Source organism: Anabas testudineus, chromosome 14, assembly GCF_900324465.2.
Source record: "Anabas testudineus chromosome 14, fAnaTes1.2, whole genome shotgun sequence".
Lineage (NCBI taxonomy): Eukaryota > Metazoa > Chordata > Actinopteri > Anabantiformes > Anabantidae > Anabas > Anabas testudineus.
In genome coordinates this window covers 7,350,266-7,365,767 of record NC_046623.1, presented here as the reverse complement: position 1 = coordinate 7,365,767, position 15,502 = coordinate 7,350,266, and the positions used below count along the sequence as shown (strand labels likewise).

General features: G+C 39.1%; 2 protein-coding genes across 4 annotated transcripts; both read left to right on the top strand.

Annotated features, from left to right (window-relative positions):
• The first annotated feature begins 2,672 nt into the window (after nucleotides 1–2,672).
• rab6a (RAB6A, member RAS oncogene family) lies at nucleotides 2,673–11,696 on the top strand. Of its 3 annotated transcripts, none has more exons than XM_026371817.1 (8): nucleotides 2,673–3,045; nucleotides 5,155–5,213; nucleotides 5,328–5,381; nucleotides 5,891–5,996; nucleotides 7,299–7,410; nucleotides 8,769–8,862; nucleotides 9,582–9,648; nucleotides 10,212–11,696. In XM_026371817.1, the coding sequence occupies exons 1-8, from the start codon at nucleotides 2,976–2,978 to the stop codon at nucleotides 10,274–10,276; spliced, it is 627 nt and encodes a 208-aa protein (XP_026227602.1). In that variant the 5' UTR covers nucleotides 2,673–2,975; the 3' UTR covers nucleotides 10,277–11,696. The 3 variants fall into 3 exon arrangements, with proteins under 3 accessions (XP_026227602.1, XP_026227603.1, XP_026227601.1); XM_026371818.1 differs by lacking the exon at nucleotides 8,769–8,862 and adding an exon at nucleotides 8,188–8,281; XM_026371816.1 differs by lacking the exons at nucleotides 9,582–9,648; nucleotides 10,212–11,696 and having other exon boundaries at nucleotides 8,188–8,862.
• A 1,138-nt stretch (nucleotides 11,697–12,834) lies between these two features.
• dnajb13 (DnaJ heat shock protein family (Hsp40) member B13) lies at nucleotides 12,835–15,472 on the top strand. The gene is made up of 8 exons (XM_026369888.1): nucleotides 12,835–12,986; nucleotides 13,139–13,242; nucleotides 13,506–13,667; nucleotides 13,757–13,905; nucleotides 14,061–14,174; nucleotides 14,729–14,842; nucleotides 14,944–15,020; nucleotides 15,286–15,472. The coding sequence occupies exons 1-8, from the start codon at nucleotides 12,919–12,921 to the stop codon at nucleotides 15,443–15,445; spliced, it is 948 nt and encodes a 315-aa protein (XP_026225673.1). The 5' UTR covers nucleotides 12,835–12,918; the 3' UTR covers nucleotides 15,446–15,472.
• Nucleotides 15,473–15,502: the final 30 nt, after the last annotated feature.

Below are 15,502 nucleotides of genomic sequence, written 5' to 3'. Positions count from 1 at the left end.
TCTCTGTTACACATCATCCAGCCCTGCTTCCAGGAGGACGATCACAATCGAGAATGTGCTCCACCCCATCCCCCATCTATCTCCTCCCTTTCTTCATCTTGCTGTACCGGTGATGACAACACACCTATTTTACCCTGACCCAGCCCTCATGCCCCTGTAATATTTCCTCTTCTCATCTTCTCTTTCTGTTCCTCATTCTGTCCATTCTCTCCTTCCCCCATCACAACCCCTATACTCTCGCTCTCTCTCAGGAGAGATGTGTGCCGTATTGTGCTTTGCTGTGATATTGAAAACTGCAGTCATTAGATTCATATTAAGGTGGTGTGAAAAGGGGATGGTCTCCCTCTACAGTATACAATAGATATAGACACCCTAAATATGTTAATGCATCTTCAGACATGACATCGTATAGAGTAAATAGCAAGATAAATGAAAGACATTTTTTCTTCACGGGGTGAGTCATAGGAAGGATTTCCCATTTAGAGAGTGAGTCAAATTTTGCAGAAATAAATGATGCAGTAGCATGACATGAGACCAGCACACCAGAATGAAGTCATGGCTCGAGGTGACAAGCTCAATTCATTTGCATTGCATTTGGTTTTAGTTATGCCTCTTTGATTTTGGATGACATTTTTTTCTAGTTGACAGTTTCTTTGTTCCAGAATAAGGTGCGTGCCTCTAGGATGCTTTGGATTGGATTTTAGATCCACTTTAACATGCTAAAATCCAACGTATTCCTCAACAAAGAATAAAAAAACTATCAAATTTACAAGCAATGAGTGGTGAACACATCAACAATTACAGGCCTTACACAACAATCTCTACAGTCTACAGTACATTAGAGATCAGTCTTGTTGTGCACATTCATGCACACATACAAAATCCCTCTGTACATCAATGAGTGTGTGTGGAAGAAAAAGAAAGACTGAGTCGGAGAGGCTGAGCGAAGAGCGAAATAGGATTTTGCTAGTTCAGCATCTTCAGCTGGGGGATGTGGGGTCTTTCTCTTACCAAGGGCAAATGCGTAGAAGGAGAACGGGGAGGGGAGGAGCGCGGTGAGGTGTCATGGCTACAGTTTGGTATGGCTTGGGTCACAAACAGGGCAGCAGAATCACTGTCATCATCCACTCGGCTCTCTAAAAAACAGACTTCAGAGCCTGATGGCACATGAGTGAGAGAGAGGCGCAGGTGTGTCTTCAGTGACCTAGAACAGTCAGCTCAGACAGGCACAAACACACATACTGTACTACCACAGTCATAATGTATCACCATATAGACTTACATTAAGAACAACAGAACGTCATTGAGTGTGGGGTACATTTGGGGGGAAAGACAAATTTGTTTTGTAAAATATCTGGCCTGATTACGTATATGCTGCGTATTCTGTAGAGATCCATGATTTAAATGTACAATATTTCTTTTCGAGCATACATTGGATCTCATGAATATGTCTATGTAAACATTATCCTTGTATGTAAGAGTGAAATGATCCTGACAACAAATGCAATTAATAAAATATGGAAATCACAGTTGATTATTAATTAATGTGAAAACAGTGGTTTGGTATTCAAATTCAGAAGTAGCAAGATCCCTCAGTTCATAAATATGTTATAGTGGATTTATTCTGTCTTGAGCTGACGAACCAACATTAATAGTGAATGAAAAATGACTAAAATTACAAATGATGATGATAAAAACAAACATAGTCTTTGTTTTGATCCTTGTGTTGGTATGAATTGATAGAATAAGACATTTGAAAGTGACATTTATTAAACTGATAAGTAAATAATCTACAACAGAAGTGATAGGTTGTACCTAATTTGTATTATAAAATAGTTGATTTTACTATCGTCTGAGTTTTAGTCTTTATTTTTAATACAACTTAAGACAGAATATTTTTATGATATGGTCTAGCTAACATTAATAGGTTAGTCAAATTAGCTGATTACTAATACACTGATCATATAATAACTTAATAATCCATTATACTAGAATTTTCATGTATTTATCTGTCTTTGTGTGAAACAAATAATTCCAGTCATCTTGTATGTTGACATAGGGAACTGGTCATAAACAGTCAAATAAGAGTGGATAGTGGATCTTGTGAATATCACAGCATGACACCAGTGATTTAATTTTGTTTCTTAACATTATTAATGCCAGTTGCCTCAATGTTGAAAGGTTTCCATTAAATAAATGAACAAATATTGGTATTTGGTAAACATGCCGATTGCTTTCATTTGTCAAAACAGAGTTTCCTGAAGAAAAAGGGTTTTCAGCACCCATGTGGTTACAAATTCCAAGGAAGAGTATAACAAAACAAAAGCCTTCCTGTTTTATATTATAGAAATGTTACTCTACATGAAATTGTTCAAAACGAATGGCACACAGATTATTGGTATTATAACATACAGAGATTAGGCCAAGTGTGTCAAGTTAATTATAGGCTTCCAGATAGATTAAGATTAACATAAATTGCTTAGCTACTAGGCTATGGGTATGTGGAGTTAGTTAGCCTTTAGCTAAGTGTTTGTTTAAAGAAAAGTATTCTGCATCACTCAGCTCTGTTAAAGTAGTTTGTCTGGTTCTCTGTCTACTAACTCGTCTTTAGCGCTGTTTTCGATCACCGCTAGAGGGCAGCACCACAATAAGTCTGACACCACCCGGTGTTAGCTGAGTGTGTGAAGAAGAGCAGTGGCCCAGGGTGGATCTGTGGTAGTGGTCTAGACATGTCACTGAATCAATAGTAATGCCAAGTTGGCTAGAGTAGCTAGAGTTATCCAAAAGTGTCAGGACGCGTAAAAGAGAGATTTTATAACACGACCCCTTCAGGTGGCTTTGTGGAGACTGGTGGCAAACCCGGCAAAACGCTACGGATCCGGACCTTTGATATCTGACAACAACTGGTTAGCTAGCATTAGCTGGCTAGCTGGGAAGCTCACGAAAAGTATCGTCAGTGTTTGTAATATACAGTCATGTCTTCGGCCGGAGACTTCGGAAATCCTTTAAGAAAATTTAAATTGGTCTTCCTCGGAGAACAAAGTGGTAAGTACGATGTGGTTGGATGTAGAAAGTCCACAGGAGATGCAGCTAGGTAGCAGTTTTAGGGATTGTTCCTGTGGTTAACGTTAGCTACTTAGCTAACATTAGCAGTGTTAAACTTGACTCATTGGTAGCATTGCGACACCGTAACTTGTTACCAACTTCTTGTCCACGCTGGCTTTAAGGAAGTGCAACTAAATTTCTCATATTTATGGCATGTCTGTGGAAATTCATTGACTGTAATGTTTGTTAATAAACTTGAGTGGTGGGCTGTGGTAACATAACGTAACGTTACCATTCATGGAGGCTGGGACGGCTAATGTTAGTGTAAGGTGTCAATTATCGGTTGAACATAGTTAATATACTAATCACAATGAAAGAGATGTCTTTATATTTTAGAATATGAGTTTGTCTACCCTCGGGGTAATTACTCGTGTGGACAGGTGATGTGTCCCAGTTTCCAAACCTGCCCAGTAGCATTCCTTCACTCTCCCAACACATTTCCCTGTTTTCCAGCCAAACACACAGGGTGTACTTACACTGCAGAAGAAAGAGTGAGGCAGCGTGGTTTCCAAGTATACATCCATAATTAACTATCATGGATCTCTTTTCAAAGGCACATGTGTGGGATTGTTAATTATATAGTCCAGTCCAGTACTTTGCTGGTTTTCAAGTTTCCACTGATGTATGTTCAGCATGGAAACACACAGCACACAGACGAGTCAGGATACATTTAGCTTACAAGATGAGATGATACACAACATTGGACAATATTTTAACACTATTTTTAATACATCTTTAATGATAAAATATGACAGGAATTATCTTGCAGAAAGGGACAGAACAATATACAATCAGTGTCAAAGGTTTTACCACATACTCAAGTGACAGCCTTCTCTCCTGCATGATTTAGACCTTATGAGGATTAAAGAGACTGTAAAAAAGCTTAACCTTTAACGGTGCTTGCATATTTTTGTTTCTTGTCTGTTACACTGTTGCTGTTCATAGTGTTTGTGTTCCCGAAATGCTGTCACACATACAATTTGAAAGTCAATCCTTGACTTAGATTTTGTTTGCTTGCCTTGTTCCTCACTTGTAAGTCGCTTTGGATAAAAGCATCTGCCAAATGACTAAATGTAAATGAAAGTGGCAGGGTCATCTTCTATGCTAATTACATCTGCACACTTTGTGATGCTGACTGCTGCTCTGGTTCGGTTACATCACGAGACCTATGTAATTAGTACATAATTAATTAATATTGCAGGATTTCATGGCACGAGATCTTGTCAGAGTCCTAAAACTTATACACCAATCCAGCTTTTTCCTTACCTATACCAGTTCCATTAGCTTAGAGTATTTGCTTATGTACCACAGTCGTATTATTACTGTTTCTCTTCCAAAATTATTCCAGTGCACCTATGTGCAGCCAGTCTGCATAATAAGGTAAATGTAAGCACAGATACAGATCTGGCTGATTCATTTGGTGCATACTTGCTGCAGAAACAAGATAAGGTATTATAGAAAATGTACTTCCTTTATTGTACAGATTTGTTGTCTGGTAATGCAGTTGTCCACTCCCATCAAGATAAGACGGATAGACTCATCAGACTTTGGTTTCTAGAAGCCTTGTAAACAGTAGTGCTGGATTTGGCCATGTCATCATCACTTGGTGCACAGTGTAACTGATAATGTGCCGTCACTTGAGCCCAGCCAAACAGTTTGAGACCGGGGAGCTCTGCCCGGCTGATCATATCAAACACACTGGTGTATCTCTCCCTGTAGGTGGGGAGTGTAGTTGCCAGCCCTGCTCGTCTCTCCACATTACTCAGCTCTTCGACTTCTCCACAAAGAACTATAACGACTTTGCATCAACACACCCTTTAAAGAACAAAAACCTTTAGGGAGGAGTTATACAGTATAGTAGTATCTTTGCTAACATGTGTCAGTAAAGTTGAACTAAGCGCATGTATATAAATGGTAGGTCCTATTTATCAGACAAATAGGTTACTTTTGAAACGTTACTTCCATTGTTATTTTGAATAATAACTGATTAAAATATAATGTAGGATCATGGCACTTACAATTGTTTTTGTTTGTTTCTTTGTTATTTAGTGGGAAAGACTTCGCTGATCACCAGGTTCATGTATGACAGCTTCGATAACACTTACCAAGTGAGGCTAACACCTTCATCTGATTTAACCAGCACTGATTATATCCATGTCCTCCTGAAATCAAATGTATTGAATATGGCTATATATATTTAACAATTTCTTATGTCTTTTCAGGCCACAATAGGAATAGACTTCTTGTCGAAAACGATGTACCTTGAAGACAGAACAGTATGTGTTATTTTCATAATTGTTGGTATTAAATCAGTCCTCTGTTCCCTGTTCTTGTTCTTTTCTGGGTGGTGCACTCCCTGGATAGATCCTCTTTTTCTGTGTTTGTTTCTTCCCTCAACAAAAGTTTTCTTCCTCTCCTTCCTACCCCTCCATTTATTATTTTCATTCCTGTTTTAAAACGTAACACCTTACTTGATCAAGAAAGGAGGGTTGATGACAAGTGAAGGGTGATTATTTATTTATTTCTTCCCCTCCAGGCCCAGACAGTTTGCTCTCTCTGTAGTGGTCATTCCCTGTCTGCATACACTACGCTTTTGGTGTCTTCTCACGTCCTTTCTCATTCGTCAGACTTTGTTTAGTTTTATTTCAATTTGCTTTTTGTCGCCATAACTTAACCTCATTTTCTGACCTCAGTTTTTCTTGTTTTATTTTTTATCATTTCTCTTGTTGTTGTTTTTTTCTCTTTTATTTCTCGTCCCATCCCCTTCCCCTTCCTGCCCCCACAGATCAGGTTGCAGTTGTGGGACACAGCAGGGCAAGAGCGTTTTCGTAGTCTCATCCCAAGTTACATCAGAGACTCTGCTGCTGCTGTCGTAGTGTACGACATCACAAGTAGGCAAAATACCTGTGCACTAAAAGTTTTTTTAATATACCATATTTGCCTTTTTTGATTGTTGCTACATATAGTTTGTAAATGTTTGTTGCATAAAGTAATACATTTCTTTTTAATTTAAAAAAGAAATATGTTTATAAGCACAAATATGTTCATCAGACTTGGGACAAGAGCAACTTCACTGAGTCTTGGTGATATGAATTTTAAATATATATACACACACACACATATATAGCATCAAACGGCATCTTTAAAAAGGAGATGTACAACGTAAAAAGATTTGAGTTACTGACAGACTGGTGTTGTTCGGTGCAAACACTGTGGAAAACTTAGCAGTAACAGCTCTGCTATTGACAAAAACAGATTGCCTATCAAGTGTGTTTACATGTTTAAATCGGGGTTAATTTACAGTCAACCAGTAGCTGGTTTCTTAACTGTCATGCAAATAAAATACCTTGTTACCATAATTGGTAGGGTATTCCTGGTGAGAAAACCCTGAGTTCACCAGAAGTCACTCCTGTTATAATTTTCTAACGGTCAGAGTAAAACTAAACTAACTTGACACAGTGTTAGGTCTGTTTCTATTTGTTAAATTCTAACAGTTTGTGCTGTGAATAGGAGCTCTGTTCTGTCTTTCTGGCAGTCCATAGACACTGATACACAATACGTAGGAGGAAAAAACCTCAGGAAGCGACTTCTTTTACAACTTCGCAGTCAAAATCTGTGAGCCATACTACTAAGAAAAAACCTATTAACTGATCTGCAGCATGATCACATAGACCTATGTTACTACAGTACATGTAAATTGTAAAACATGTCCCCAGCAAACAAGTTAATCAGAGATCTGAAAGAAAAACCAGCAAACTGTAGTGAAATAGTTTTTTAGTGACCCAGAGGCACACATGCTGCTGCTTTCCAGATTAAAAAGAGCATATTCCAAAGAGACAATATCCAAAATGAGACAGTCAAGATTTAGGATTTCAAATTTTAGAGTCTATTCTATTTCTGAAAATAAGTTAAGTTATATCATAGTAATTATACTACTATACTATAGTATAATATATAAACTATATACTACACTTCTTTATCTAAAAAAAAAAAAAAAAAATGGATCAACATCAAGACTTATTGATCAGTTAATTGCTCAACTATGTGTAACCAAGTGTGAGCAAACATAACAACAAGTTGAAATTTGGTGAAGTGGTTAAATTATAACCATAATTCTTTGTTTTCCTGTTGCAAACTTTCACGCTTTCAGCTAAGACAGTTTCATCTCCTAAACACTGACGTCTGTCTTTCAGATGTCAACTCCTTCCAGCAAACCACAAAATGGATTGACGATGTGAGAACAGAGAGAGGAAGTGATGTCATTATTATGTTGGTGGGAAACAAGACAGACCTTGCAGACAAAAGGTAATCTGTTCTCCCCCCTCACCTCCTCCTCCTCCTCCCACCTCTGTGAAAGCAGACTTTCTCCATTAAGAGCATACTAATGAAGCCATTGATTGTTACTGCAGGCCTGTCAATACTCTGTTCCTCATCCCTTCCTGTGACAGCTCTTGATACCTTCTTTTGTTTCTTCACCCTTTGAAGATATAGATTATTTAATCTTGATGATCAAGCTCATTAGTACAATGACGTCTGTGATAATCAGTGCGTTTACACACACTTAAGTAACCAGGTTACAGTTGACTTTCTCTGATTTCTTAACTGTCATGTAGACGTGGTTACTGTGATTGAGGTAGGGAATTAGAGAAACCTGATTTCCCGAGAAAGCTTTCTCCCAGAGGACTCCGATAACTCTGCCATGTAAATGCATAACCAGGTTTCTAATTGTTTTTTTACAAAAACACATGTGCGTAACAAAAAGCTGTCGACCAATGCCACTCTGCTGCTATCAGCTGAGAATTGTGTATATGTGTATTTCTCTATATGCATCAAAAAAGGAAATAGACAAGTCAGAAAACAGTTGTGGGGAAGTGTTTTTTCTGTCTCTGTACCTATAAAATCTGTAGACCATGCTTCAAATCAGAAACCTGGTTTCTCTCAGTAACCTGGTTACTTGAGTGCACGTAAACTCACTCAAAGACTGATGTGAAAGTGTCTGTTGTGGGATCCACTTTATCTACCTGTTTAATGAATTTGTATTATGCTTTGCTGTACATCTTTTAATCCCTTTATCTACCACAGACAAGTATCTATTGAGGAGGGTGAGCGGAAAGCCAAAGAACTAAATGTAATGTTTATTGAGACTAGTGCAAAAGCGGGATACAACGTAAAGCAGGTAAGAGTGTGTGTGAGTCGTGCTCTGTCGTCCTGCTGCAGATGCTTCTGCCATGGCTCTACCTCCAAAGGCTGCCTCAGAATCAGAGATGCAAAGTATGGGGAGTTAGGTGATATTAAAACAAACTGTAGTTTTACTTGTATGTTATCTTGATACAAACTTTTCACTTTACTCCTCTGTTGAATATTTTGAATAAGAAATTAGTAAGCACTTAGTAAATGTGCCAGCTGTTCTTGTTTTCCGTTTTCCAAATTTAACACCTTTCCTCCCTGTTGTGGAGCTCAGCTGACATATTGAGGAGCCTGAAAGTTTGTGGGTGGCAGCAGTGGCAGCAGCAGCAGACAGGAGCACGACTTGTAAATCCACTTCAATATAATCAGTGTTTTGTTTTTTTTCCTCCCCCTCTTCTTGTTGATGTCTGTGGCGATATGTGCGTGTGTCCGTGCGTGCTTGTGTGTTGTGCGTGGTGACTTGTTGCTCATCACAGACAGATAACCACAGAGGAGGGAGAGCAGAGAGCAAAAGAGATGAATGTTCTGTTTATTGAAACAAGTGCAAAGACAGGCTACAATGTCAAACAGGTAGAGCGCGTGCACCTCTTTGTGTGTGTGTGTGCGCGTGTGTGCGTGTGTGTGTGCGCGCGTGTGTGTTCATAGTGCTCATGCTCTCTTCTGATTAGCTTCTATTTCACACACTCATGCATGCCTAAAGGTGTGCTTTAAGCATCAGCTTCCTTTGCTTTGTAAGGTGTGAGGTTTGTTTTTTCAAGCTCTCTCCCACCTGCTAGAAGTAATGATGTGTACTGGCCAACATTTGATCATAGAGCACCAAAGGTGGGGCAGAGTTTGCAAACCAATGCTTCCCACACCACTGATTTAGCACAGTAAAAAAAAATTGTTGCTGTGAAGTCTGCATTTAATCAAATCTAGCTATGCAATGCTCAGTAGGGGTTGGGAATGTTTCGCATCTCCATTCATTCAATAAACCTAATATTGTATAATTCTATCAATCACTTAATGTCCTCCAAGCTCATCACTGGAAGGTATCAGTAAGGCACAGTAAATCAAATTGCTGCTTCTGCAGTGCAAAAATATAGTCTTGCTCAAACCTACACTGATAGATTCCAGTCAAATTTAGTTCAGTTGGATGTCTTCCTCTGTGCGAGCTTCAAGTGGACATTTTTCTAGATCATGTCATGGAAATATACACAGTGTGTTATCTTGTTTTCATCTTGTAGTTATGCTGCTAGCTGATATTCTGTCTAGACTGACATTGTACATCTGGTTCTCTTTCCCTCCAGCTTTTCCGTCGTGTGGCAGCTGCCCTGCCTGGCATGGATACTACACAGGATAAGAGTAGAGAGGACAGTATCCTTTCTGTATGTGTATGAACTCACTGACTGTCACTCACACACTCAGGCACTCACTGGGTGTAAACTAAATTATTTAAATTTACAGCCTCCTCTACAAGCTGTATTTGAAAAACAGAGGAAATATCATGCAAACCTATTAAGCCAAAAAACGAGCAGGAATTTAGCTGATAAATGCATAGTACATACATGTTGATAACTGTTAATGATAAAAACTTTATTGATCCCCTTGGGGAAATTGTTGGTTGGACAGCTGCAGTAGATGACAGCGCTACTGTGGGGTGTCGGTGCCTTGTCCAAGGACACCTCGACATTTAGCCAGGAGGAACCAGGAATCAAAGTAACTGCCGCCCCAAAGAGCGCTAATAGTGGAAACTATTTGTTTTTGGTGTTGTGTCAAATTTCCCCGTGGTATTGAAAATGATGTAAATATCAGTGTTTTTCAACATATTTTTTTTAAAGTGAGGAATTCAAGTGTAATGACATCTTGTACTAACAACTGTTTGTACGTTTTAGAGTTACATATTTCACACCCTGTGATGTTCCCTAACTTCTAAACAGTGATTGACATTAAGCTGGAGAAGCCACCAGAGCAACCTGCCAGTGAAGGAGGCTGTTCCTGCTAATGACGGCGTATGTCACGGCAAAATATTACAGCTTTTTTCCCTGAGACCCAGTTTCTTCTGTGTCTGTGCCCTTCACTACACTCGCCTCTATTCCCCAGCCTGAAAGCAAACACTACATCTGCTATCCTTGCTATTGTGGAAACGTGCTCTGTCATCACAGTACCCTAAATGTCAGGAATTGTTAAAATTGAATATTTGCATTGTGTCACACACGTTCTAGAGCTCATCGTTCTTTACTGACCTCTGGTTATCTGTCATTTCAGTCTAGGACAATTGCAGAAGAGTAACTATTCACATTGCTGCAATTTGTGTCAGAAAATGAGAATCTTCTCTGAATAGTTAAATATCGCTTTAAGCTTTATAAGCACATTGTGGATGTTACGTGCATTTGTCAGTTAACATCATTTGTGTGGCTGCAATTGATTGACCAGAATATATTCAGAAATTGAGCTACTAGCAAATTGCTCTTTCTAAACAGTCAGAAATAATATGTGAGTTTGCATATTTAGAAGTTCTCTGTTGGCATGAGTAATACTCCACCATGATGACACAGCTGCAGTTGGGAACGTGGCAGCAAGGAGCTTATTTTAAACTGAGTTTATGCTTTGAGGTGCCAGCACCAGCAGAATCACGTTTCTCCTGAGGTGCACCAGCATGAAATGATAAGTCAACACACTGAAACCACAGACACACAGCACCACATGGTGACAAACCAGCGCAAACATGACACTTACCACAGAAGCATCACCGTCACTACACCATCCACACTACCGTCCTTCTGTTCCCATACTTTGAGATGGGTTATTTTTACCATGGCTTCCATTTTCTATTACCTTTTTATTTTGATAGATCTTTATTTTTTTCTGAAGACTACATCTACAATAGCTTTCTTTGATGATAGTGTTTGAGTCATAATCATAAAACCCTTCATGAACATTAGACATGGAGAAATATGCCGTTTGGAGTTTAATTGTAGAGGGCTTCCTTGGCTTTGGATTTATATAGTTAAGCATGGAATGACATTTTATGAACACTTTAAAGACTGTTGGCTTGTTTTTATTTTTGGTATTGATCTTTCTGTTAGTGATTATTGTGTATTAAATCCACAATGACTTGTAATATTTATTTCTATTGAATTCATGTTCTTTTTTTATGGCAGTAAATTTTCACTTCAGGTATGAGTCCTGAACCGCTATTAAAATATGCATCCATCTGGACCACCTTTAACAGAATCATTAGAGAGCATGTGCTGTTCCCTCTACCAGCTAAATGGCATTTTGATCATACTGATAATATCGTGCAATTTTTGTGTGAACTTATGGAGGATTGTCCGTTTTGCATAGCATAGTAGTCCTTAACGTTTCTGTCTGGAATGGTTTTAAATGAAACAATAAAAATCTACTTGTCACCACTGCTAGAATTCATCAGTGTCCTGCTGCCCTTGTTTTTCTGTGTTGAAATGAAACACAAAGGTGAACAACTTTTAAATATAGCAGAGGCGTTACGACTGGCTCTGAGCTGTGGCAACAAAGTGTGAACAACAGGACCAGGACAACACTACCACAGACTTTGAATAGCAGACAACAAACTATTAAGCCTGAAAAGTCATGGAGTAGAGTTAAAACCATCTAGATTAACTGAACTACTGATAGTTATGAGTAATTATGGTATTCTGTAGTTGTGATATGATATGTACCTGGACTAACAGGCCAGGCTTAAGTCACAGCTGACATTTGAATCGGAAAAGTGAAACTACTATAGTCCTAATAGTGGCTCCAGACAATACCGAAGCAATACCTTGAACTGGCACACCCAAGAAGGATTCATTGAATAGTAACACTGCCATGTTCGCATCACATGTTCAGTCTGTGATCTGGCTGGGCCACTCAAAGACTATCACTGTGTACTATTGTCCCAGTCTGAGATCCAGAGCCAGAGAATCTTCATTCTCATGGTCTGAGAGTCCTTCAGGTGCACTATAGCAAACTTTTACTAAGGAGTGGTTTCCGTCTGGCCACTCTACCATACAGGTCTGACTGGTGGAGTGCTACAGAGATGGTTGTTCCTCTGGAGGGTTCTCCTCTTTCCACAGAGAAATGCTGGAGCTCTTTCAGAGTGACCATCAGGTTCCATTTAGAGATGATGGAGGCCACTGTGCTCAATGGGACCTTCAAAGCTGCAGAACCTTTTCTGCACCCTTCCCCACATCTGTGCCCTGATACAATCTGGTCTCGGCGGTCTACAGATAATTCCTTGGACTTGGCTTGGTTTGTGCTCTGCAATGTTAAGTGTGGGACCTTATACAAACAGGTGTATGCCTTTCCAAACCGTGTCCGATCAACTGACTCCAATCAAGTTGTGGAAACGTCTTAAGGATGATCAGTTGAAACAGGATGCAGCAGACCTTAGTGCCATGGCAAAGGCTGTGAATACTTATGTTCATGTGATGTTTTTGTACCTGAGTTCATCCAGATCTACAACCAATAGACTGAGAAAGTCCCGCGATGACCTGTAAATACCGCGAGAGTTTCTTAGCAGCTGTTACCATGGAGACCAAACTAAACTTAGCTACCTAGCGTTAGCGCTAGCTAGGACCGACACACTAAGCTATAAAACTATTTTTTTAAGTATTTAACACTATAATGGGCTTCGATTACTACGAGACGCTGGAAATAAACCGAAATGCGACAGACGCAGATATCAAAAGGGCGTAAGTATTATTAACAGTTAACGTTACTTTGCGTTAAGTAACTAGCGTAACTGTAACTGTAATTCATGTTGAGCTAACTTGAATCCACACACAAATCGTTTCTATCTCAGGCGTTTTGTGTTTTTCATTTTTAATAACTTTGGTGTTACCAGATATCGACGTCTTGCGCTGAAGTTTCATCCGAGCAACAACAGAGAATCCGGAAGCGCTGAAAAGTTCAGTCAGCTGGGTGAAGCCTACGATGTGTTGAGCGACCGTAAGTAGCCAGAAGAGGAGGGAGGTCGAGGTTTAGTTAACTATTTCTCCATGAATGCTTCATCATTAGTGCGACCATTCATGTAGACTGTACCTTTTGCATCAATGCACGATCAACTGTCTTTAACTGCTGATAACACTAGATGTATTTGCAACATGTGCAGTAGGCTACCTGAATGTGTTTCATTCAAAATGACATGCAGCAGTAAAGCTGATATTCACTTAGGATATTTTGATACATACAGATCTTTTTTTCTGTGACAGCTCAAAAAAAGGCAACCTATGACAAGTTTGGTGAGGAAGGTCTAAAAGGTGGAATCCCACCTGAGTTTGCCAGCAGTGGAGCTTGGTCATCTAAATACATCTACCATGGGAATCCAGACAAAACATTCAGACAGTTTTTTGGTGGCGACAATCCATTTGCAGGTGAGAAAACCAGAAACAAAGACCACACGAGTAATGTGCTTTTCCAGGTTTATTACCATACACATTCATCATGATGTGGTTTGCACTAGACTTTTATACCAATGAGGTGCCACTACAGTTTGGCGGCCTGCAACCAGGAATGGTGAAGACACAAGATCCTCCAATAGAGAGAGATCTTAATTTGTCGCTAGATGATTTGTTTCATGGATGCACAAAAAAGATTAAAATATCTCGCAGGGTAAGAGTCATTGTTTGTCTGATAAATATCTGTTCTCATTTCTTAGTGGTCGAAGTATTAATCTAATCATTAATTGAACTGCAAACTCCTCATGTCTCACCTTGATATCTCTTACTGTAATTCATCTGTTTATTTTTGCCATATTCGTTTAACAGGTGATGAATGAGGATGGATACACATCTAGTATCAAAGACAAAATACTGACTATAGATGTGAAGCCTGGATGGAAAGAAGGCACAAGAATCATTTTTTCTAAAGAGGGGGATCAGGTAAAATAGCTACACATCAATTTCTATCACAGTATAGGTCACTGTTCCTGGTGCTGATAACTCTTTATTATATATTGAGCATTGTAAAGATTCCATCAATCAGAGGACAAGGGACAAAAATAATCAACCCCTCCTGCTTCTCATTCTCTCTTTGTGTGTCTCATGCTAAACTGTAAATTTACCATTAAACAAAGGCAACCCTTTTAAATTGTAATTATATTTTTGAAGCAAAATGGCTGTTCAACTGCAGTAATTCACCACTGTGAAAAAGTAATCACTCCCTGAACTTCATAGCTAGTTCAGGTCTGGGCTGAAATCTCAAAATGTGTTGAATAATCTGATGAGTTGTTCTTTCCACTGGATCTGCTGTATTATCACCAGCAGGTGGCCTCAGCAGACTTCTTTAAAGTGAAAATGGCAGCTTTGGCAACCAGTCTCTGTCTCATTTAACTCTTTTACTTTTCCTGATGTGTAACACTTTATTACTACACCATGCTTTAGGAGAGAAAAAAAGCCAGACTGTGATGCAATCGTTCGCTGTATTTTACCTCTAGGGACCAAACAGCATTCCCGCAGATATTGTGTTCATTGTGCGACAGAAGAGTCATCCTCTGTTCGTAAGACAACATAATGACCTGATCTACAAGGCCCAGATCTCTCTGGAGATGGTGAGTCATGTTAAAGATGGGTTTTTTTGTCATTCACGTTTTAAGATTCGGTTTAAGTACAATAAACAATGAAGCAAAATCTAAAAAAAACTTTCCCATAGGCCTTGACCGGCTTCTCTGTGGATGTGGAGACACTAGATGGCAGGCTGCTCAGTATTCCCATTAACGACATTGTGCAGTAAGTGCTTTTTTTCCAGTATATTGGGGCAATGTAGCATACTATATAGAGAGAATATCTAATATTGTATATTGTAATGCTATTCAATTTGGCATTAATAGAAAATCAGATACTCTCAAAGGCAAATAAATGATCAAAAGAAAGAAATTTAGGTCAGCTGTACACCTAAACTGGGACATTTCTAGAATGACATGCTTTGAGTTTGTGCATCATCTACATTAATTATTATTTTCCTGTGTCTGATTTGTTTGTCACAACACATCAGCCCTGCGTACAAAAAAATGGTGACTGGAGAGGGAATGCCGCTGTCCCAGGATCCCTCCCAGAGAGGAAACCTCATCATTACTTTTGACATCCAGTTTCCAGAGAAGCTCTCCGCTGAGAGGAAGCAGCTCGTCAAAGAAGCTCTAACTTTTAAATACTGATCACGTTTTATATATGTGTTACCAGCCTAATACTAACAGTTATAGGTATAATTGTAA

Coding starts and splice junctions, on each gene's coding strand:
- rab6a (XM_026371816.1), top strand. CDS start 2,976: ATGTCTTCGGCCGGAGACTTCGGAAATCCTTTAAGAAAATTTAAATTG. Junction 5,214..5,327: donor GCTTCGATAACACTTACCAA/GTGAGGCTAACA, acceptor ATGTCTTTTCAG/GCCACAATAGGAATAGACTT. Junction 5,997..7,298: donor CGTAGTGTACGACATCACAA/GTAGGCAAAATA, acceptor TCTGTCTTTCAG/ATGTCAACTCCTTCCAGCAA.
- dnajb13 (XM_026369888.1), top strand. CDS start 12,919: ATGGGCTTCGATTACTACGAGACGCTGGAAATAAACCGAAATGCGACA. Junction 14,175..14,728: donor TTTCTAAAGAGGGGGATCAG/GTAAAATAGCTA, acceptor TTTTACCTCTAG/GGACCAAACAGCATTCCCGC. Junction 14,843..14,943: donor CCCAGATCTCTCTGGAGATG/GTGAGTCATGTT, acceptor ACTTTCCCATAG/GCCTTGACCGGCTTCTCTGT.